This window comes from Rhinoderma darwinii, chromosome 2, assembly GCF_050947455.1.
Source record: "Rhinoderma darwinii isolate aRhiDar2 chromosome 2, aRhiDar2.hap1, whole genome shotgun sequence".
Classification (NCBI taxonomy): domain Eukaryota; kingdom Metazoa; phylum Chordata; class Amphibia; order Anura; family Rhinodermatidae; genus Rhinoderma; species Rhinoderma darwinii.
In genome coordinates, this window is record NC_134688.1 from 397,414,229 (window position 1) to 397,439,370 (window position 25,142).

The 25,142-nt window shown below is 40.2% G+C and overlaps 1 protein-coding gene across 4 annotated transcripts in view; it reads left to right on the forward strand.

Annotated features, from left to right (window-relative positions):
* Positions 1-25,142, forward strand: part of CDKL5 (cyclin dependent kinase like 5) — a 269,903-nt gene that overhangs the window by 217,773 nt on the left and 26,988 nt on the right. For all 4 annotated transcript variants that reach the window (XM_075854016.1, XM_075854017.1, XM_075854018.1 and 1 more), the window contains exons 9-13: positions 742-832; positions 9,582-9,771; positions 18,345-18,425; positions 20,369-20,526; positions 21,153-22,167. In XM_075854016.1, coding sequence (XP_075710131.1) covers positions 742-832; positions 9,582-9,771; positions 18,345-18,425; positions 20,369-20,526; positions 21,153-22,167 — 1,535 coding nt within the window. The remainder of the gene's footprint in view (positions 1-741; positions 833-9,581; positions 9,772-18,344; positions 18,426-20,368; positions 20,527-21,152; positions 22,168-25,142) is intronic.

The following is a 25,142-nucleotide window of genomic DNA, read 5'->3' on the forward strand; positions in this document are numbered from 1 at the left end:
AAAATCCCTTTAAACCTTATCTGATGCGCACATTTTTTTTATATTCCCTCATGAGACCAATTAGGCACGTGGTGCTTCTCATCTTCTCTTTTCCGAGCTGTGGTATTGGAGGGAGTTGGAAGGGAGATGGCGAGTCTGGGAAATGCAAATTTCCGGTTACTGAGCCATATTTTCGCATATAATGGTTCGACTTCTTTAATGGGATATTACCATCATATAATGCTATGGCATATCACTAGTATATGCCACTGTATTGTGATCGGTGGAGGTCTGACCGTTAGGACCCACTCTGATATACAGGGAACTGCATCCCAGCCCCATACAAAGATCAGTCAGACTTCCATTGGTCATCAAGTTATGCATATCCTAGCAATATGCCATCAATTATTATAGTGGAAAAACCTCTTGAACACAGATCCTTATTTCAGCCTCTTTTGTCTTATATGAGGGAAATAATCCCCCCCATAATGGGGAATTTGCCTGTCAGCACATTTGAACCATGTTTTTGAGCATTCAATTCTCCGGACTGGACAGTAAGATGTAGGGGTGATCTCTACAATAACTATTGTTGTCAATAATTGAATCCCAATACATGCCATACATAATGGAACAGTAAATAGGCCTTTTGCAAGATTGTTTCAATATATATTTTATAAATGGAGTTGCTGAGTAAATACATTATGTATCTGTTTTTCGTATTCATGTTTGTAAAGAGGAGTGTTATATGTTTCATGTTTTCAGGTTTTGCACGGAATTTATCTGAAGGTAGCAATGCCAATTACACTGAATACGTGGCCACGCGATGGTACCGTTCTCCGGAGCTGCTTCTAGGGTGAGGATTATACTTAGTTATTTCTAAGATTAAACTTGAGTTGATTAGAGAGAATCTGAGAGGAGAACAATTTCACTTTGTGTGGAAGTCTATTTTTCTGGTACCAGAGAAAATCGGCAGGTGTCCAGAGAAGCAATGTACCAAAACACTTTACGGAGGTAGCGCCCTTCAATTACATAATATGGTGGTTTAGCAGTCCGTTTAAGGCTGTGTTCATGTGGTGGGGTTGTATCATGTTTTTTGCTGCAATTTTTGCAAAAAAAATACGTCATAATGTGAACACAACCTCAAACGGTCACATGCCTTGTAAACCGTCCATGACCTCCACTTCATCTCTATCACAACAGATCACATTGCTGTGCGGAATAAATCTACATTGCTTACACAGCAGTGAACTGCCCACATCTTCCGTGACATTTGTAATCTTTGTTGTTATTTTCGCACATGCAGAACATATCATCAATAAGGGCTAATAGGTTATTTGTGAATCAACCCATAAGAAAGACCCTAGTGGTAAGTGAATGGCTCCAAAGTCAGCTCCAAATGGGGTTGTCTTCTGCTGGAGGTTTGGGGCCCTGTTTCGGAGTTCACCATTGTGACAGATCCTGGGCGTACTGGAGGATCCTCTGGATCACTGCTGGGCCATTCTGACCCGGAATGCTTGTTAACCTAGCTATTTAATTAAAAACACCTTTTTTAATGAGGCAGAAGTAATCCCTTGTCTATTTAGATTCATGGTTATTATAAGATTTTCCCTTTGCTCCATATACAGTTGTTGCTACAATCCACTTAACACTATCTTATACCAGGTTTTCTGAGGTCTACTCTCTACCTGCAGTTTCCGGAATCCTTACATAAAAAAGAGAATATTAAAATTCACTAAAATAATTGGCACGTCCAATAGAGCCAGCAATTCAGCCAGCATTGTTCATTTCAGTCTGGGAATTATTCCAAAGAATAGCAAATTAATTAGCATTTTCTCTATCTCTGTATTAAATCATTTCCAGAGTGATGAATTATGTTTGTTTTCAAGGTGATTCTATGTTAATCATAAAAAAGCAGCAATTGAATACAGGTTTATTTGCAATTATCTTCTGCTGTGTAAACATAATGCTTGTGCTATATGGGCTGAATATATGAAAGCCCAGATATCCTGCGGAGCTCCAATTGGTAAGTAAAGGGCCAGACGTTGCCAAGGCCTAATAAAAAAAAACTGCACGACATAGTATACAAAGAAAGACTAGAGAAAATGCATCTAATGGAATAATAGCAGGAAGCTCTTGGGAGGCTTTGAAGTAACAGGTAACAATACATACATCTACAGCATGTCCTCTTTCTCAATGAAAAGCTGTTTCCTGTTTTACTGCTTTTTAGCACAAGTATGTTTCACCCCATTATCTTTATTGACTACTTAATAGCACAGATCAGAAATGTTAGAGATGCGTGGTGAGCAGTCACCTGTATACTGTTCTTATGGGGATAGAACAATGTTTCCACAGTTCTTAGGAAAGTAGAGCAAGCATTTGCTTCAAGGAGGAATAGGCTAATTTAATTAACCCAGTTTTGCTTCAGTGTTTGTTACATACTGTATAATTGCATCTTTTAAGAACCTTTGAAAGTAACCTTTAACGCCTCGTTTACTGTCTTTTCTGCTATACCTGTGTGAAGTTTGGCAAACTGTGTGATAACCGCAGTAAACTTTAAGTAATTCTATACTGTTGTCTTAAAAGAGAGATACTAGATAAGTATAATATATATATATATATATATATATATATATATATATATATATATATACACACACAGTGAAGGAAATAAGTATTTGATCCCTTGCTGATTTTTTAAGTTTGCCCACTGTCAAAGACATGAACAGTCTAGAATTTTTAGGCTAGGTTAATTTTACCAGTGAGAGATAGATTATATTAAAAAAAAAACTGAAAATCACATTGTCAAAATTTATATATTTATTTGCATTGTGCACAGAGAAATAAGTATTTGATCCCTTTGGCAAACAAGACTTAATACTTGGTGGCAAAACCCTTGTTGGCAAGCACAGCAGTCAGACGTTTTTTGTAGTTGATGATGAGGTTTGCACACATGTTAGATGGAATTTTGGCCCACTCCTCTTTGCAGATCATCTGTAAATCATTAAGATTTCGAGGCTGTCGCTTGGCAACTCGGATCTTCAGCTCCCTCCATAAGTTTTCGATGGGATTAAGGTCTGGAGACTGGCTAGGCCACTCCATGACCTTAATGTACTTCTTTTAGAGCCACTCCTTTGTTGCCTTGGCTGTATGTTTCGGGTCATTGTCGTGCTGGAAGACCCAGCCACGAGCCATTTTTAATGTCCTGGTGGAGGGAAGGAGGTTGTCACTCAGGATTTGACGGTCCATGGCTCCATCCATTCTCCCATTGATGCGGTGAAGTAGTCCTGTGCCCTTGGCAGAGAAACACCCTCAAAACATAATGTTTCCACCTCCATGCTTGACAGTGGGGACGGTGTTCTTTGGGTCATAGGCAGCATTTCTCTTCCTCCAAACACGGCGAGTTGAGTTAATGCCAAAGAGCTAAATTTTAGTCTCATCTGACCACAGCACCTTCTCCCAATCACTCTCAGAATCATCCAGATGTTCATTTGCAAACTTCAGACGTGCCTGTACATGTGCCTTCTTGAGCAGGGGGACCTTGCGGTCACTGCAGGATTTTAATCCATTACGGCGTAATGTGTTAACAATGGTTTTCTTGGTGACTGTGGTCCCAGCTGCCTTGAGATCATTAACAAGTTCCCCCCGTGTAGTTTTCGGCTGAGCTCTCACCTTCCTCAGGATCAAGGATACCCCACGAGGTGAGATTTTGCATGGAGCCCCAGATCGATGTCGATTGACAGTCATTTTGTATGTCTTCCATTTTCTTACTTTTGCACCAACAGTTGTCTCCTTCTCACCCAGCGTCTTACTTATGGTTTTGTAGCCCATTCCAGCCTTGTGCAGGTCTATGATCTTGTCCCTGACATCCTTAGAAAGCTCTTTGGTCTTGCCCATGTTGTAGAGGTTAGAGTCAGACTGATTAATTGAGTCTGTGGACTGGAGTCTTTTATACAGGTGACCATGTAAGACAGCTGTCTTTAATGCAGGCACCAAGTTGATTTGGAGCGTGTAACTGGTCTGGAGGAGGCTGAACTCTTAATGGTTGGTAGGGGATCAAATACTTATTTCTCTGTGCACAATGCAAATAAATATATATAATTTTGACTAAGTGATTTTCTGTTGTTTTTTTTTAATATAATCTATCTCTCACTGGTAAAATTAACCTAGCCTAAAAATTCTAGACTGTTCATGTCTTTGACAGTGGGCAAACTTACAAAATCAGCAAGGGAGCAAATACTTATTTCCTTCACTGTATGTATATGTATGTATATATATATATATATATATATATATATATATAATGCCTTGTGAAAGTGTTTACCACCCTGTTTTTCTGCTGTTTTATTGCATTATAACCTGGAATTCAAATGTATATTAGATTTGACTTAAAGAGGCTCTGTCACCAGATTTTGCAAGCCCTATCTGCTATTGCAGCAGATCGGCGCTGCAATGTAGATTACAGTAACGTTTTTATTTTTAAAAAACGAGCATTTTTGGCCAAGTTATGACCATTTTTGTATTTATGCAAATGAGGCTTGCAAAAGTACAACTGGGTGTGTTTAAAGTAAAAGTACAACTGGGCGTGTATTATGTGCGTACATCGGGGCGTGTTTACTACTTTTACTAGCTGGGCTTTCTGACGAGAAGTATCATCCACTTCTCTTCACAACGCCCAGCTTCTGGCAGTGCAGACACAGCGTGTTCTCGAGAGATCACGCTGTGTCGTCACTCACAGGTCCTGCATCGTGTCAGACGAGCGAGGACACCGGCACCAGAGGCTACAGATGATTCTGCAGCAGCATCGGCGTTTGCAGGTAAGTCGATGTAGCTACTTACCTGCAAATGCTGATGCTGCTGCAGAATCAACTGTAGCCTCTGGTGCCGACACGATGCAGGACCTGTGAGTGACGTCACAGATCTGCACTGCCAGAAGCTGGGCGTTCTGAAGAGAAGTGGATGATACTTCTCATCAGAACGCCCAGCTAGTAAAAGAAGTAAACACGCCCCGATGTACGCACATAATACACGCCCAGTTCTACTTTTACTTTTCAACACGCCCAGTTGTACTTTTGCAAGCCTCATTTGCATAAATACAAAAATGGTCATAACTTGGCCAAAAATGCTCGTTTTTTAAAAATAAAAACGTTACTGTAATCTACATTGCAGCGCCTATCTGCTGCAATAGCAGATAGGGGTTGCAAAATCTGGTGACAGAGCCTCTTTAATGTAATGGACCTGTCAAAATAGTCCAAAGTGTTACAGTGGAATAAAAAAAAATAGCGTAAAAGAAAAAAAAAAAATAATAATTCTGAGTGCATATGTTAACTTGAGAAGTTACATCATTTACTTAAATAAGTTCCTCTGTGTGCAACAATGTGTGCACATGATCTGTCACATAATGTCCATATGAATACACCTGTTCTGAAAGGTCCCTTGAGTAAGCAACCTGAAGACCAAGGAACTCTCCAAACAGGTCAGGGACAAAGTAACAGAGAAGTATAGATCAGGGCTGGGTTATAAAAAAAAATCCCAAACTTTGAGCATCCAACTGGGCATCATTAAATTAATTGTAGCAAAATGGAAAAAAATTATGGCACAACTACAAACCTGACAAGAGAAAGCAGCCAACTAAAACGCAAGGACCGGGCAAGAAGGGCATTAATCAGAGAATCAATAAAGACACCAACAATAGCACTGAAAGAGCTCCAAATATCCCCAGCAAAGATGGAAGTATCTGTCACTAGGACAACTATGAGTCATACACTCCACCGAGTGAGGCTTTATGGTCAGAAAAACGCCATTGCTTAAAGGAAAACATAAGAAAACAAGTTTTGAGTTTACCAAACCGCATGTTGCAGAATCCCCAAACAGCATGGTAGTGGCAGCATCATGCTGTGGGGATGCTATTTACCACCAGGGTCTGGAAAACTTGTCATAATTGAAGGAATTATGGATGGCAGTAAATACTGGAAAATTCTTAATGAAAACCTGTTTGCCAGCCAGAGATTTGAGATTGGGATGGTGGTTCATCTTCCAGCAGGACAATGACCCTAAACATACTGCTAAAGCTACACTGGAGGGGTTTAAGGGGAAACCTTTAATTGTATTGGAATGGCCTAGTCCAAGCCCAGACCTCAATGCAATTGAGAACCAACGCAAACCTATCTAATTTGCACGAATTTGAGCAGTTTTGCCTGGAAGAATGGGTAAAAATCCCAATGTCTAGATGTGCTAGCTAATTTAGAGGTACCCCAAGAGACTTGCATCTGTAATTGCAGCAAAAGGTGTCTCCACAAAGTATTGATTTTCAGACCGTGAATACTAATACACATTGAAGTTCTCTGTTTTTTGTCTTAATTATTGTTTGTGTCACAGTAAAATTTTGCATCTTCAAAATGTTAGTCATGTTGTGTAAACACCAAGGGGGTGAATACTTTTGCAAGGCACAGTGTATATACACATATATAAAGAGAGAGAGACAATGAGAGATTGTGAGATAATAAATGAGATAGTCAGGGGCTTAACTAGGAAAGACTGGGCCCCATAGCAAACTCTTGACTGGGGCCCCCCCACCAGGTGACACACACAGCCCCCCTTATAGATGGTGCCCCCTGTAGATTGTGATATTCAGCCCCGCCTGTAGACAGTGTCACATGCCACTTGTAGATAGTGCCACCAACCTCGCCCTTGTAGATAGTGCCATACAGCCATCCCTGTAGATATCACCATAAAGCCCCCCTGTATATAGCGCCACACAGCCCCCTCCCTTGTATATAGTGCCACACAGCCCCCCTTAGTAGATAGTGCCACACACAGACCCCTGTAGATTGTGCCACACACAGCCCTTCCCCTTGTAAATAGTGCTGTACAGCCCTCCTAGTAGATAGTGCCACACAGCTCCCCCTTGTATATAGTGCCACACAGCTCCCCCTTGTGTATAGTGCCACACAGCCCCCCCTTGTATTTGGTGCCACACAGCCCCCCAAGTAGTACAAGGCAATGGCGCATCCGAGAAAGTTGTATCACCCAGGGGATGTCAATCAAACATGTAAAGGTGGATTTGGAGGCAGGACTATGTGGCTCTTCAGGATAGCAGCACTGACCCATGACCCTTTAATGAGTAATTAGCATACAGTGTTCGCAGTTTTAAAAGTTGATTTTATAGATTTTGCTGCATCTGAAAAAAACATACATTTGGAAATATTGTCAGGTCATATATTACCACATGGTGGTGGTTCAAGGGGTTAAAACTACCAGACCGGTTCTCATTAAATCTACAATGAATTGAAAACAATTCCATCTGCCCTTTAATTTTGTTATTATAAATATATCCTATATAATAACAGCTCCAGAAACAAGCTCAGTATATATATAAATATATATATATATATATATATATACAGCTCCAGAACCAACCTCATACATATATCCAGTACCACAACCAAGCTCAGTACATAAATACATCACTAGAACCAAGCTCTGGCGTATATACGGCACGAGCGTTAAGCTCAATACATATATACAGCACCAGAACAAACCTCAGTACATAAATACAGCACTAGAACCAAGCTTATTTATATATACGGCACGAGAGCAAAGCTCAATACATATATACAGCAACAGACCCAAGCTCAGTACATAAATACAGCACTAGAACTAAGCTCAGTACATATATACAATACCAGAATCAAGATCAGTACATATATGCAATACCAGAACCAAGATCAATACATAAATACAGCCCCAAAACCAAGCTCCGTACATAAATACAGCACCAGAACCAAGCTCAGTACATAAATACAGCCCCAGAACCAAGCTCCGTACATATATACAATACCAGAACAAAGCTCATGCATATATACAACACCAGAACAAAGCTCAGTACTTAAATACAGCATCAGAACCAAGATCAGTACATATATACAGCCCTAGAACCAAGCTCAGTACATATATACAACACCAGAACCAAGCTCAGTACATAAATACAGCACCAGAAGCAAGCTCAGTACATAAATACGGCACCAGAACAAAGCTCAGTACATATATACAACACCAGAACCAAGCTCAGTACATCTCAATTTAGTGCAACCCCTGCCATATAGATTTGTAACTACAGCTCCCACCATGGCCCGAACAATGGTAAGGATATGCTGGGAGATGCTGTTTCACAAAAAAAAAAAAAATCATACCACCCATCATCTCGCTGCAGATCATACAGTGACTACAGTACTGATTAGAGGCAGAATTTTTTTTTGCATTAAGTGACTTACCGGTGACGTCTCAGATTCTAGTTCTTTTTCTCTTTTTTTTCTCCCTCCGGTCCTGACCTCTATGATGGATTTCTCCCAGCCACGACCCATTTCTGCAGTTTTCCGCTCAGATGTCTTCAGCTTCTAACTTTTAAAACATTTCTGCACCTATAAACGAAAAAAAAATTCTCATAATATAATAGCACCATACACTGCACCTCTAATTATAATAGTGCCATACACTGTGTCCCTTATTATAATAGTACCATACACTGTGTCCCACAAACACTGAGCCCCATTTAGATAGTGTCCCCATGGCCCCTTGTAGATAGTGACCCCCATAGAGCCTCTGTAGATAGTGCCCTACATAGAAGCCCCTGTAGATAGTGCCCCAGATACAGCCCTCTGTAGATAGTGCCCACATATGGACTCCATAGCTGCAAGGCAATAGTGCTAACCACTGAGCCTCCGGGCTGCCCTACATATAGCTTCCCCTATAGATAGTGCTCCACATATAGCAAACCTCTATAGGTAGTGCCTCACATATAGCACACCCCTGTAGACAGTGCCCTACATATAGCCCCCCTGTAAATAGTGCCCCACAGGTAACCCACCCCTGTATATAGTGTCCCACATATAGCCCACCCCTGTAGATAGTTCCCTACAAATAGCTCCCCCTATAGATAGTGCTCCACATATGTAGATAGCCCACCTCTGTAGATAGTGCCTCACATATAGCTCCCCCTGTATATAGTGTCCCACATACAGCCCACCCTGTAGACAATGCCCTACATATAGCCCCCCTGTAGATAGTGCTCCACATATAGCCCACCCCTGTATTACATCATCGCGCTGCTAGCGTCGTTGAAAGGCGCTGATTGTCGGGGCAAGTCATTTTGCCCCGCCAATCAGCGTCATTGTAAGCCACTGAATGGTCGGGCATGGAACGTGCCCGGCCATTCAGTGCTAATGCATGTATTTTTACCTGCGTGCTATAGACACAGGTACAATTACTGCAAGAGGGGGTGGCTGTCGCTAGCACCGGGGCCACCAGGCATAAGAGGGTCTGTGCCGCCTGACCCATAACTGTTTTACGCTCAGCGGCACGGGCCCTGTAGTAGTAGTAGTAGCGTCGCTACCGCTGTAGCAGCCATAACGGCTGCTAGCGGCACCACCGGGCAAATGGGGGGGCATGTTGGTGGGCGGCACAGGCCCCCTCATGTCGCGCGCCCCATAACAGCCGCAGTTACGCCACTGGATACAGTATGTAAAATAGATAGATAGATAGATTTCACGGCTTCAGAGCGATACCGTACCTGATCTGTATATTTTATGTTCCTCTCTTTTGTTTAGGGCTCCATATGGGAAGGCTGTTGACATGTGGTCTGTGGGCTGCATCCTCGGAGAGCTGAGTGATGGTCAGCCGCTTTTTCCTGGAGAAAGTGAAATTGACCAACTCTTTACAATCCAGAAGGTGTTAGGACCTCTTCCATCAGAGCAGATGAAGCTGTTCTACAGCAACTCTCGTTTCCATGGGATGCGGGTGAGTACGAAGAACGGTCAATGGCTATCTGTAATACTATTTTTGTTTTTGTATGTCTTTGCTGAGACAATGCTCTACACTGCATAGGTGTTTGTTTAACAAGAGAGCTGGTAGGATCCAGAACCCTACTTGTAACATATTGGTAGTAGGGTTACTGCTTGGGTTTTTGGCATGTATGCAGTTTAATCTCCAATAAAAATTAATTTTTCAATCTGCCAGTTTTTATATGTAGAATAATGTGTTTCTTACGAATTAATAAGAGGGACCAGTGGCTTAGATTCCTTGCAGCGGCTTAGGAACTTAAATAGTTGAGGCATCACTCAACAAGTCCCTGTATGTATTGCACCTTGCATGCAAGGATGTTTAAGAGAAACTAGGGAATAAGCTCACGCCCCTGCTACTGTTCCTAAAGAGCCCACTGTTGACCAGACGTCTTCCCAGTAGTGAGTGTCTCTCTTTATTCATCTGTATATTTATATGTGCATGGTATGCGTGCTTTTACTGGCTCCCATGGTGAGATAAAAAACTAGTGCAAAAAACTGTTAAAAAAATATATAGTGCAACCGCACTATGCGAGCGCCAAGACCAACAAATGCTATATATAGATTATTTTAAATTGCATTTCTGCTACATTTACTTTACTTACAAATGTGAGGCTCTTAGCGCACATTTTGATCAAACTGTGTGAGCCCACCTGCCACGACAAGGTGACATCTTTTGAAGTGGGTCCTTAAATGAGTTTTCGGGGATTTCAAAATTGATGGCCTATCCTGCTGATGTTACTTCCAGTGGCCCAGACATTACCCCTAAACTCAACCATTTCACAGTAGCATTTACAGTTCATCAGGGAAGGTCACAAACTGACTTGTGGCAAAGATGGCATTCTATAACAGTGGCACATTTAAAGTCACTGGAAGTTGACAACCCGTAAAAGGTCCAATGTTTTTTTATGGAGATTGCATGGCTGTGTGCTTGATTGTATGTATGCAACTTCTTGCAATGGGCATGGCTGAAATTCCTGAACTTAATAATTAGGAGGGGTGTCCACATACTTTTGGCCAGATAGTGTATATGTTGAAGTTTTGATACTTCTTATTAAACTTATTTTAATGTTTAAGCACCTAATTTGCATGTCATTTCTCCTTAGTTCGTGTAAAATATGTGAATAAGGAAATTTTGTTGGTAAAAAATTAAATATGACGTAATGAACATATGGATTTTATGTAACACATGCAGGTAGACCCTTACAATACACAGAAATACAAATTTATTACTATCTGTTCAAATTAATAGAGCATTATGGAAGCAAACTACAGTATAAACTTAATCTACTTAAAGTCCTTGTTCCCCCCCCCTCCCATCACCACACTCATAAGTCAAGCCCCTTTGGCAACCAAATACTCTTCCATGGTTTGGCGCTACGGTCACTGTGCCTGTAGTATTTAGGCTGCTGTTTCTTCAGATGTGATTTTATATCTCCCTGTTTTCTTCTGTTTAGTTTTTTTTTATGTTAGACTATGGCTACATGTATACCAAAATATTCACACCAAAATCTTGAGTATAAGCTTTTTTAAATTAAATGTGTGCTTTTCTGCATTATATAAACCCAATATTAGCATATTAAGGTTCTTCATCCATTCCCTACTTGATAGCAGACTCCGACAACACACGATTTTTCTATTTTCTTGCCTTCCAAACCTATTTTAGGATGAGCCATAAATTACATGTTATGACACTGAACTAAGGAACAATCTTACCAGTTTCTCTGATTTATTGTACAATGAGAGTACAGAAAGTCCCACTTTATATTCACTTTTGTACACAATCATACAGTTAGCTCTTTCACAAAGATTTAAAGGGGTATTACCAACTCGCACAATTATGACTTATCCACAGGATATTACCTAAATGTGTGATAGGTACAGGCACCAGAGGTGGGACTCACACCTATGTGAATGGGGTCCCCCTGCCCCAACTGAAGAGGCTTCTGACGGCCGCCGCGCTCAGGCGGATAATAAATGGAGTGGTGGTCATATGTACGTAGTTCTATGGGTGTCACGGAAATAGCCGAGGGGATCACTGTTCTCAACATCATGCCATAAATGTGCGAGTTGGGAATACCCCATTTAGGGCTTATTCACACGACCGCAGGATACATCCGTGTGACGGCCATTAAAACAACACATGTATTTCAATAGGGCCATTCACACAGCCATTGTTTTAACGGACCGTGTGAAGGGTCCGTGGAAAAATAGGACATGTCCTATTTTCTTCCGTTTTCACGAATCCCTCAATAGACTTAAGTTTATTGAGGGAAGCATACAATTGTCCAAAATGTCTTGATATGAGCTAGAAATAAAGATGTGTCTAAATGCTCACCAGATGCCGCCACCATGGATTAGAGGTAGTTATTTTTCATTATGTAGCCCAGCTCTGTGCAGCACTGTTTTAATTTTGCTTGGGCTTGCTGCGGGCGGTATTACCATATGGAGGACTAAAGTTTCCATGATTCCTCTCCCCTCTCACAGACATTGCTTATATTTGCAGCTCCCTGCATGCCCCTCTATAAGGTAGTGCTGTAATTACTCACGGTCTTCTTCCGAGACACTGCTTTGCTGTTCTGCTCCTAGACTGTGTACCATTTTCTGCCCAGCATGTAATACACGATTACTCCAGAGACGGGAAGGGACCCGGAGAGGCATGTCGTGTGACGTTTGCTACGGTACAGGGAGGGGAAGAGGTGAGATAACCAAGTTTAGTGTACGGAGCGTCACACAAGCAGGAGTTAACCACACAGAGTATGGCTATGGGACTGGCTTACAGAGACATTTCATCTACAGACCGTAGTAAATGACTAGTAAGTGACTGACCATTTGCGCACAATTTTTAAAGATTGGATAACCCCTTTAACCCCTTCCTGCTGCAGCCGTTTTTCGGATTTTCACTTCAGTTTTTTCCTCCCCAACCTCCAAAAGCCATAACTTTTTTTATTTTCCCATCAATATTGCCGTATGAGGGCTTTTTTCTTGCGTAACGAGTTGCAGATTTTCATAGCACCCTTTATTGTACCATATAATGTAGTGGGAAATTGGGAAAAATTTTGTTATGGGATGGAATGGGGAAAAAAACTGCTTTATTCTGCGGGTCAATAAGATTATAGCTAAACCAAATTTATATTGTTTTTTATTTTTTACTACTTTTACAAGGAAAAAAATGTTTTTAGTCAAATTCAATCTGTGTTTTGTCGCCAAATTCTGACAGCCACAACTTTTTAGTTGATTGAGCAGTATGAGGGCTTATTTTTTGCGGTCCGAGCTGTAGTTTTTATTTGTACCATTTTGGGAGACTTTTTTGCATTTTTTGTTGGAGATGAAGTGACCAAAAAGCAACGATTCTAGAGTTAAAATGTTTTATTTTTTTTTTACCGCCTTCACCGTGTGGGTTAACAAATGTTATATTGTGATAGCAGATAAGTTCGTTCTTTTTTTTTTTTTTTTTTTACATTGCGCTTGGGGGAAAATGAGAAAGGGTTTTTTCCTTTTACTTTAATTATCTTTTTTTAATATATAAAATAAACTTTATTTAACTATATACTTTTTAAGGCCCCTAGGCTGCCATGCTAACCATCGGCACCCCAACGTCACACGGGGCCGCGCCTGTTTCTTACGTCTTGGACAACGCGGTCACTTTTGACCGCGGCACCTTAGGGGTTAAATGAGCAGGATCCCGCTCGTAACATTGAAGTGTCGGTTGTTACACACAGCCGACCCGCTCGTTCTATGGAGCTGGCTCAGCCCGTGAGCCCGCTCCATACTCCCCACCTGACTTCCTTCGTATAAAACTGATACACTGCGTTATACCTAGTTCAGGGCCTGAAGGGGTGGTGCATGAATTCTGTTTTTTGTGTTCTTCGAATTTGAGTTTGCCGCCCCCTCAGGCCCTGCACTTGACATACCACAGTGTATTCGTTTTTCCAAGAGTATTCTTTCAAAGCAACAACCTTTAGACCCTGTTCCGACCTAGTTTTTTGCTGCGGTTTTTACTTCGGAAACCACCTCGGCAAAAAACTGCTAAAATTGCCTCCCATTGATTCAATTGGATGCAGAGGCGTTTTTTTTCCTGCATTTAAAAAAAACACTCGTGGGAAAAAGAAGCAGCATGCCCTTTCTTCGGGCATTTCCATCTCTGACCTCCCATTGAATCCAAATATATTTTCATCTGTAACTGTATTATACTTTCTATTGCTTTTAAAGCAAAGTACTAAGTTTTGCATCATGTACAAAACCAAGGAGGGCAGTAACCTTATTAATTAGTCTTTAAAAGGATTGAATTGAACGCCTACAGGTGTTTTTAAAGCTTTCAGATAACATGCTGCTAATGGCTATTTTTCGGTACATTTGGGTGCTTTGTGACCTGTATAAGTACGTTGCAGACAGATTTTTGGAAAATCTGTATGCCTTTGAATCGAACCCAAAATCTAATGATCAAAGAACATTAACTCACACAGCATTAAACATTATTCAGCCTTGATCTGCAGAAATAAAACTGCTTGGTATCTCATGAAATAACGATCAAAACGAAAAATCATGAGCCCTGGAGTTTTATTTCTTTTGGCGTTGCATGGTATGCCTATGTTTTTCAAATACATATAATATATATACTATTTATACATATAGTATATATTTACACACCGATAAACTATAACATTAAAACCACTGGCAGGTGATGTGAATAACGTTGATTATCTCTTAAAAATGGCGCCTCTCTATATTCGGCTGCAATCAACCAGTCCGTTTTTGAAGTTGATGTGTTGGAAGCCGGAAAAATGGGCACGTGTAAGAATCTGAGCGACTTTGACAAGGGCCATATTGTGATGGCTAGACGACTGGGTCAGTGTAATGGCTAGAGACGACGGTATGCATTGGTTAGTACCTACCAAAAGTGGTCCTATGAAGGACAACCAGTGATACAAGCCTCATTAATTATAATAAATCTGTCGAGCCGCTTTGGCCCCATCCCCTTTTGGGAAGCCACTCCCATTATTTATAAAAGTGGCAAGGTCAGCGTTAAAAGGCCAAGGCTCTTGGGCACGTTTGCGACTTTTTTCCTCAGAAAACTGGCGTAGAAAAGTTGATAAATTCCCCCTTCATTCTTTCTCTGCCCTCACATTGACGATCACTGAACATTCTGAAATTAGTGCAATGAACATTTTATTTTATGCAGCAGTTTAGGACAGAATATAAGAAGTGTCTTTGAAATGGTGCGCGCATGTTTAGCGTTATAAGAGTGACTGATCGTGACTAGGGGGTCATGGTAAAACAGATGGGAATCACTGCTTTAAAGTAATGGCTCATATTTCACTATCTGGTATTCTGATATATCTGACATATCTGGGTTTCGTAGATTCCAGGAGACTGCCGCCTGCCTGAAGGGTCAACTATAAAGTATTACAAAGTTGGATAATGGTCTGGAGCTGTTTTTCATAGATTGGGTTTGGCCCCTTCGTTCCAATTAAAGTGGTTGTCTAGTTTACAAACCAATTTTCATAAATCCTATTAGGAAATTCTGATTAATAGAAGGGCGTCCTCTGTTCAGGATCCTCATCTCTTGGCCAGAGTGCAGAGCAATTACAAGCAGTGTGTCTGGCTCTGGTGGACCTGATCTGTCCTGCATTACATAGACAACCGATTGATATAAACGGGCACTGTGTAATACCTAATCTTCCTTGTGGTAGCACTCCAGGGAAATTAAACACGTACTGGCAGGTTTCCCCACAGATTACAGCTGGTACCTAAGGTCTCTGCAGGGGGACCCCTTTTTAACCCGTTCAAATTGTCTGAAGCAGAATACCCCTTCAGGAATTTGCTATTCCTGCAAAGACATTTGTGTTATAACTGCAACATTGTGGGAAAGGTGTTTCCCTGTTTCCCTGTGCACAAAGTGAAATCCATAAAGAAATGTATTGCCAAGTCTAATGGGGAAAACTTTTCTGATCATGTAGAGAATGTCTATATATTTATGTTATTGTACAGGGTGGGCCATTTATATGGATACACCTAAATAAAATGGGAATGGTTGGTGATATTAACTTCCTGTTTGTGGCACATTAGTATATGGGAGGGGGGAAACTTTTCAAGCTGGGTGTTGACCATGGCGGCCATTTTGAAGTCGGCCATTTTGTATCCAACTTTCGTTTTTCAATGGGAAGAGGGTCATGTGACACATCAATCTTATCAAGAATTTCACAAGAAAAACAATGATGTGCTTGGTTTTAACGTTACTTTATTCTTGGCTTTTGCTGTCACATGCAACAAAGTAAATGTCAGGAAAATCCTAAAAGAACAGCTGAGCTTTATATGGGGTTACTCAGAATCACTTTAAATAATGGCAGCTGTGTACTGACTACTATTTAACATGAGTTTGAATATGATTGGATAATTCTGAACACAACCACATCCCCAATTATAATAGGGTGTTCACACTTATGCAACCACATTATTTAGTTTTTTTATTTTTCCCCTCTAAGGCTGGGATCACACTGAGTTTTTTGCAGGCGGAAATTCTGCCTCAAAATTCAGTTTGGAAGTTTGAGGCAAATTCTCCTCTCCCTGCACGCAGATTTTCGAGCTTTTTTTCCGCCCGCGGCCATTGAGCGCCGTGGGCATAAAACTCTGCGAAGTACGCTTTCTCTGCCTCCCATTGATGTCAATGGGAGGTCAGAGGCGTAGACGCCCGAAGATGGGGCATGTCCCTTCTTTCTCCCGTGAGACGGTTTTACCGCTCGTGGGAAAAAGACGCCTACACCTCCCATTTTCGGGCCGTTTTTGACGAGTTTTGCGGCGCCGTTTCCGCGTAAAAAAACTAGTAAAAAAACTCTGTGAACATGCCCCAAATTAATTCAATTTGTTTTTCAATGGAATTTTACAGATTATGGGTCACATTAAAGGTGGAAAAAGTTCTGAAATGATTCCTCTTGTATTGATTTCGTGACATGACAAAAACTGGCATTTTGACAGGGTTGTGTAGACTTTTTATATCCACTGTATTTTAAGTAACTTTTAAAATACATTGCTTATCATACATTTCTTAGCAGCTCTATTTTTTTTTGGGTTGCTTTTGGAAACGGTCAACAAGACTGTCAAAGGGCACACTACTAACAGGTTAACTGAGATCAGTTTGGGTTTCCTACTTATATCAAGTTTTTATGTTAAACATATTTTTTAAGAATATTGCCTAGAAAACTCTCCCATAGAAGTCAATGGGTCCCCTCCTGTTCACAAGTTTCTATGGTCCATGTGGCTGCTCTAAAGCATATATCTATATGCTGTTAAAAGCAGCTCAAAAGGATCAAAAGTGATTAGAAAAAAATAAATTACTATATGGTTTTAATAAGGAAATAAAATATATGTGATACATTCCCTTAAAATTAGTTATTCAGGATTAGAAAGACATGGCAGACTTCTTCCAAAAACAGCACTACACCTAGCCGTGTATTTGTGGAGGTGTGTGTGTGTGTGTGTGTGTGTAGGTGTGTGTGTGTGTGTGGAGGTGTGTGTGTGTGGAGAGGTGTGTGTGTGGAGAGGTGTGTGTGGAGAGGTGTGTGTGTGGAGGTGTGTGTGTGTGTGTGTGTGTGTGTGTGTGTGTGGAGGTGTGTGTGTGTGTGTGTGTGTGTGTGTGGAGGTGTGTGTGTGTGGAGGTGTGTGTGTGTGGAGAGGTGGAGGTGTGTGTGCGTGGAGGTGTGTGTGTGTGGAGAGGTGGAGGTGTGTGTGTGTGTGTGTGTGTGTGTGTGTGTGTGTGTGGAGGTGTGTGTGTGTAGGTGGCGCATTCCAGCACCACCCCATTAAATTTAATGGCGTGGAGCTGCAATTCTAGACACAACCAACGGACATGTGTGGTGCCGATTCTGGAAGAAAGCAGCCATATTGTTCTAATCCTGTAAAACCCCTATAATATAACTGTACAGATCCTGGTGCAGACATTTAACAAGCAAGGAATGTTGGAAGATTTCTGGACTATTGTACTGGTTGGAACGCAGGATTAGTATAAAATAAGTAATACAATGTAGTCCAGAGTTCCTTAAAGCAACCCTACAATCAAAAAAAAATCTGACTACTCTTTGGAAATGTATAGACAACTTACCTGCTGCCCTGCTCCTGAATGATCTGGCCTGTGTTCCGGTTCCCCGTCTTCCATTCTCCAAGATGGCCGCTGCAGTCTCAGACTTCACTATAGATAGCTAGTTTGGAAGTCTGAGGCACGCCTCCACCCCCTCCACTGCTGTTTGATGGACCAGCGCTGATGACTTCTGCACCTGAGACGGTGCTGTGTGTGGGACCACAACGCGGGAATTGAGGTCGGATCATTCAGGAGCGGGGCAGCAGGTAAGTTGCGTATACATTTTAAATTTGCTGTATAGTAAAAATTTTTGGGGGGACTGGAGGATCACTTTAACTTTTACATTGTATATAATGTGTGTGTGTGTGTGTGTGTGTGTGTGTGTGTGTGTGTGTGTGTGTGTGTGTGTGTGTGTGTGTGTGTATATTAATGCATCCTCTCTGTCTGATTTTCTCCAGTTTCCAGCTGTCAATCATCCCCAGTCTTTAGAGAGACGATACTTGGGAATTATAAGCAGCGTTTTACTTGACCTCATGAAGGTAAGGACATATTCTATACCATGCACAAATTTTAACAAACCTATAAGTGTATCACATTGCTCATAAACAGCGCATATTTATGTGGAATGCAAGATACTTTAGTTGTAAAATATTTTAAATACATGTTTTGGATTTGATAACCAAATATTTTTATTTTTAACAGATTTAGGTACATGAGTTCTGATTTAATACATTATTATGATTCTTATGATGTCAGTATTTAAGTGTTAATCCTCAATAACTTTCTCAATTTTATAGGAGTATTCAAACATTGTGGTTGAATCGTGTGTTTTTTGCTGAGATATTGCACTGACAGTTTTTAGATACTATAGATAGATATTCGATACAGTAGATAGATATTAGATAGTAAATACAATATAATGGAAATACCTTCCATCTTTTAAAGAAGATGTCTCCTTTTAGCTTACGAATTGCAGCATTACAAATTGTCTGCTATGTAAAAGTGAATGTGACATGTAATGTTCATTAATAAATTAAAAGATATTAGGAGCAGACAGAAATGTAGTTAATTTGAGTGCACAGTAGCTAACCGTGCATATTTTACAGCTGTGATTTTTATGGCAGCTTCTTTTTGTTTTCGTTTTTTTTACTTAAAAGGGAAGTATTACTTACGCTGGCCATAGACACGAGATGAAGACCGACTGTCTGACCCCCCCCCCCTCCCCCACCCCAAAAAATATATATTCTGTAAATTCTGATTAGTCATTAAACTGCTGATCACAGACTTCAGGTTATGACTTCACAACTCAACAGATCAAAATTTTAACGAATTGTGTATCTGCGATCGGTCATTTCCAAGATGAAAGATGGCCAATTAATGGCCATAGATTAAGACAAACTGTTTAAATTGATTTTGATTTTCTGAACATATTGGGGCACATTTAATAATAGTATCTAAGTTTTAGACAAGAGTAAACGTAGACAAGGCAGTCAGAAAATGTGCCACATTTATCAAACTGCTGCATGATAAATGGAATCAAGCTGGACACGCTAGAAATTTTACTCTTCCTTGTGCCACCTGTTAGTTGGCTTAGTTTACGTCAGTTATGCATTTTAAATCACCTACTTTTCTCTACTACTTACTTTCCGTTATGCCATGCCCCATGTCCAGGATGTCAAAGAAGTGCCTAAAACCGTTAAGAAGTTTGGAGCACAGCATATTCGCCAGGATTCTGGCTCAATTTGAATTCTGATGCATTTTGAATAGAAAATATGCCCCATTACTTGTCTCTGGCCAGCTTAGGCTGTGTTCACATCAACGTTGATTTCCGTTGGGACGTTCCGTCTGACCTTGCCATCGGAGAAACCCCTCAACAGAAAGGCAAACGAAAACCATAGGTTCCGTTTGGATTACCATTGATTTAAATGGTAATGCTTCCATTGCTAATGGTTTCCTTTCGTAACCGTTGTGTAAGGTTTCCGTTTTTTGGACAGAATCAATAGCGCAGTCGACTGTTGATTCTGGCAAAATAACGGTCCATCGGAACCCCTCAATGGAAACCAATGCTGTTGTGAGGAGGCCCTTAACTGCATTTTTAGATTTTATTTGGAAGGATGATCGAGTAGCTGTAAAGCTCGATAATCATTAAAGGAGTTTTCCAAGAAAACACGTTGATGACCTAACCTTAGAATAGATCTGTGGTCCTCAGAGATCTGACCCTAGGCACCCCCACCGATCAGCAAAACGAAGGGCACACATTGCTCACTGGTTCAGATGCATTGAGAGCAATACTGTGTTTTCCCAGAAAACCCCTTCAAAAATTCCACTAAAACTTTATAGTATGTAATCATTGTTTTGTTTTACAGCTATGTAAACTGTATATATGTTATATTTTTATTGTTGTTTCCTCTTCAAACGCGTGACCTTTTTTATGTCTAGGTCTTGCTTTTCATGATTATTAATAAAACTTTGTTTTATCTAGAACTTATTGAAGCTAAATCCATCTGATAGATATTTGACTGAACAGTGCTTGAACCACCCAGCATTTCAGACTCAGAGACTCTTGGATCGTGGTGGGAGCTCTCCTTCCAGATCATCCAAGAGAAAAACTCATCACACAGACAGCAACCCATCAAGCAGGTCATTGTCTCTTTGTAAAATGCAATTATTTTTTCCAAGATAAGGATTTGATGTGGAACTTTGAAGATTTCAACAAAACGTCCACATTAATATATGTGAAACAGGAAAAATAAGGGAAGTAGTTAAACCACTTGAGCAATATATTGGACTAATGTAAAAAATGCTTTCACTCAAAAGATTATTTTATTAGTGAAAGACTTGTTGAGGAAAGGGATCATTATGAATAAATATGCGGTTTTAAATTATGTTGATGCTATATATACAAAACGGATAATAAATAAATGTAAGTTACCAGGGGGTTCACGTTTACCTGAGCATACCACAAGGGAAAATGGTAACATTCCCTAAGCAATTATGGAATCTATTATTAATAATAATAAATCTTTCTCCTCCCTCTTGTCCCTTGATATGATCCTCCTTTCGATCTAAAAATACGTAAAGGGAAACCGAACACCCCATTGTAATGTAAACCTATCCAGTTAATAATGTGTATAAAGTTTTAGGAAAAGCGCACAAAGTGTAGCATACCTGTACTATGATACAACCTCTCCCTATTGATCACTGTTAATTTTTTCCTGTGTCATTGCACATGCTGTAGAAGTTACGGTGTGAATTTTATTTTTCAGGAAGCCGTCTACTAAAAGCTCTCAACCACATCACAGATCAAACAGTAAAGATGTGCAAACACTTTCTGTGGGACCAAAAAGAAGTGAAGACACTCATCCACCAAATGAAACTTTCATCAATGGAAGTCATCCAGCAGGATCTCACAGTCCAACAGTCCATCCAAAAAAGAGCAACCAAAGTGGGTCCGGCAACAAAGATCTGTCCAATAATAACTTGCCACACCTCCTTAGTCCAAAGGATGCAAAGTCCAAGAATGAATTTGATTTTGGTACTGAGCCAAAGACCAATGAAGGGCCAGGAACCAAGTATATGAAATCAAGTTCACGTTCCCAGCACAACAGGCATTCATTCATAGAAAGTAAAACCAGCAGCTTACAACCCGGTGAAAAGCATGCTCGCCATAGTTACATTGATACCATTCCACAGTCTTCAAGAAAAAGTGGTTCATATATGAACTATTCAAAAAGTCATGGAGTCCTGTCAGATTCAAAGTCAGTGGGAAATCTTAGTGAAAGTAGAGGACAAGGACTGGAACCCAACAGTAGATATTTTCCATCTAGCTGTCATGACTTAAATTCTCCAACTAGCCCTGCTAATCCTAGGCATGGTGACAATAGAACTATGTTAAGCCCCTCTGGAAGGACTAATAGAAAAGAAGGAACTATGGAGTCAAGGAGACCTACCACAAGACATTCCAGAACTATGGAGGAGCTGAAGCTTCCTGATCAGATGGATGGCAGTCACACTCACTCACTGTCAGCCCCACATGAATCTTTTTCATATGGCCTAGGTTACACTAGTCCTTTCTCCTCCCAGCAACGACCTCACAGACACTCCATGTATGTGAGTCGGGACAGAGTGCGGGTTAAGGGAAATGAACCAGGACTAAGTGTTGGGCAAGGCATGGCATCTAGGGCCAACAGTCTACAGTTGCTATCTCCTCAGGTACAACATCGGACATTGACCAGATCTGTTGGTTCATCGCGTGAAGATTGCACTGAAGATACTACTAGGGTTGGTTCCATTTTTATGTTTTTAATTTTCCTGTTATAGTATGTATATTCAATTCATCTACCTTTTGGTTATGTGACTTATTTACATTCTTCAAGGAGAGGCTATAAATCTTTGCTGTATGTAAGTCTACTGTTTTGTACATAGGCACAGACACACACTAATGTTCGGCTGACAAATATCTCATGTGTATGGTCAGCTTGATACGTTATAGTAATAAAATGACTAATTATGAATGTAGATTTCAATAACTATAACACTGGCTTGATGGATAATCTTTATATAGTTGTGATGTGCTGTCTGATTATTTATTAGTTTCTTACATGTTTCTTGTTAGAGTGACTAGTGTGGTGGTAGAAAGGGGCATCAGTTGTATTTTTTTCTTGGACATTTATTATTATTATGCCCATTCTGGGCACAGAGGTTTACTAAGATAATCATCACACACACAGTTTTGATGCTCAGTTTCCTCAGCCAAATCCAGAAGTGGCTCCAAATGCAAGGCAAGCTATAAAGAAACGACTGATGCATCTCCTGACTTTTGTGTCCATAAAATGCCAAGAACTGCACTAAAAACAGCTTGTATGATCACGGCCTTAGAACTATAAACATTATATAGCTAATGAGGAATAAATGTACAATGTTCATATAGAGGTAATGAGACTATAAAAAGATTCCTTTACATAAAGCTGAATTTGCCAATATATCAGTTACCCAAGGCCACTGAAAAAAACATCCAGTAACGAAGTTAATTATCAAAGATGGGCAATTCGGTCAAATCTACACCAGTGTGTCATTGAAAACTCTGTTAGGCCCTCCATAACCTATAAAGTTTCGGCAAGACCAAACTGTTAATAGACCGTTTTCACGCGGCCACTATATGGCTGCAGCACCCAGAAACCTTCGATTCTAGTAAACTGAACTTAAATCACAATAGGGTTCTATGATGATCCATCTTCTGTCCAGTAGAAATGTATACTAAGGTAATATTCCTTTCTGGAAGCAGAGTTACTCCTTTCTGGAAGCAAACCAATCATTACTAATAAAGAAAAATCTTTACCCTTGGTCAAGCAATGTCCTGGACATACAGTATAGGATTTTGTTTTCACTACATGTGGACTTCCCAAAGCAGAGTGGGGGAGATTTATCAAAACTGGTACAAGGCAAAAGTGAAGTAGTTGCCCAGAGCAACCAGATTACTCTTTAGCTCTCTGAGGCCCTCTACTCCACTTTTCCTTTGTGCCAGTTTAAATAAATCTCCCCCAGTATACAGACTGGCCCACGTTTATCAATGTATCTGCGCCTATTTTGGTGCATTTTCCCCCAAATAATTCTTAATCTCTTGTGTGATATATTTGTTAACCATCTGCGCCAGATTGTAGCGTCATCTGCGCTATGCACGTCCGTTTGTGAAAGTGTAGTAAAAATTGGTAGTTGCTTACTACTTGGTTAAGATTTAGACATGTTTACAAAATGCTACTTTTAAAAAGGGCTCATGCACCCAACCATTGTTTTCTTCAGTGTCTTTTTTTTGGATTCGTGTGTCCGTTCAACAGAAGTATAGAACAAGTCCTATTCTTGTCTGTAATGTACCTAAATGGAGAACACCTAGAGGATCCCTAAAATACTCATTGTCGATATGCATTTCACTTAAAGTATAATGTCTATAGGGAACAGGGCACAGCAACCCATAGTAAACATGGTGTTAACGGTGTTTGCGGTCCGTCTCACCCTTTCTAGTGTATGGGTCCGCAAAATAAACGGCCAGCACACGGACGCCACTAGGATCCCTATTTTGCGGTCTGCAAAACGGAAACTATCGTTTTCAAGATGTCTAAGACCAAGGCAGTCATAAATTTGTTGCCACATATGTCAATTCTGTAGCCGAGCTGTAACTTAGACATTGGCTAAAATGTCACCACTTTTGATTTATGTGGGCCAATTACTTTTTGTAGCATAATATATTAATTTATCACATTGCCGCTCTCTCAACAAAGATGCATACGATGAGGAGACAAATCATTCAGATTTACCTGTTACGTTTACTTTACATCCAAGAATAATTTGTATTGTTACCTCTTTACCATTTGTAAACTACATTAACGGAAAATTATTATTTTATTTCTAGGACATTGCTTCCCTTTAAAGATCGCAAAATATTTTGTGAGCATAATCATTTAATTTTTAGATTACAGCAAACTTCACTGCCACAAAACTCCTCTTATCCTGCACTACTGAGCATAATTTCAGTGAAATTGGTTTATAATGGAGCTTTAGCCTAGTTTGGGATAATCATGCTTTTTGCTTTGCCATTCTATATTTGTTCCATTTGTAATGCTGTTTCTTAAAACAGAACCAAATGTATTATGGTAATAAACAACACTCTTCGTGTTTGGTGTGTGAAGGTGTAGGTGTTAGTGTGTGGGTTGTGCAAATACTTTCCAATTACTTGTACAACTTGCATACCTTTTGTAAGTAGTCTCTCCCATAATAACAAAATGCTTGAGATCGGCTTTGAATGAAAATACTCTAGTTTTACATTATAAAATTGTTATTGTCAAGAAAGTTCTTGTTTTCCTATCAAATCAAGGGGATTATTCATATTACATTAGGTTATATACAGTTTGAGATTATCTTACATTTGGGACATTTAATCTAGGATGGATTTACAAGTTACTTTGTTACTGAGCATGACCAAAATTAAGATTGATCCTCCCATCCATGGGCAGTTGCCCTATTGGTCCATCAGTATTGCAAACTGTTAATGCCATCAAATCAACAGGACAACTCACTATATTTTTTTATTATACCCTCACCATCCAATGCCATAAAGTCCAAGTAGACAACTTCTGGTAAAACAATATTTTTGATAGTAAAATAAAATTATAAATTTAGGTAGTTTCAGGAATTATTAAAGCACATGGACACGTTAGATAAACTGTGCCCTATCCATTCTTGATTTAAGAGTACCTTTCAGC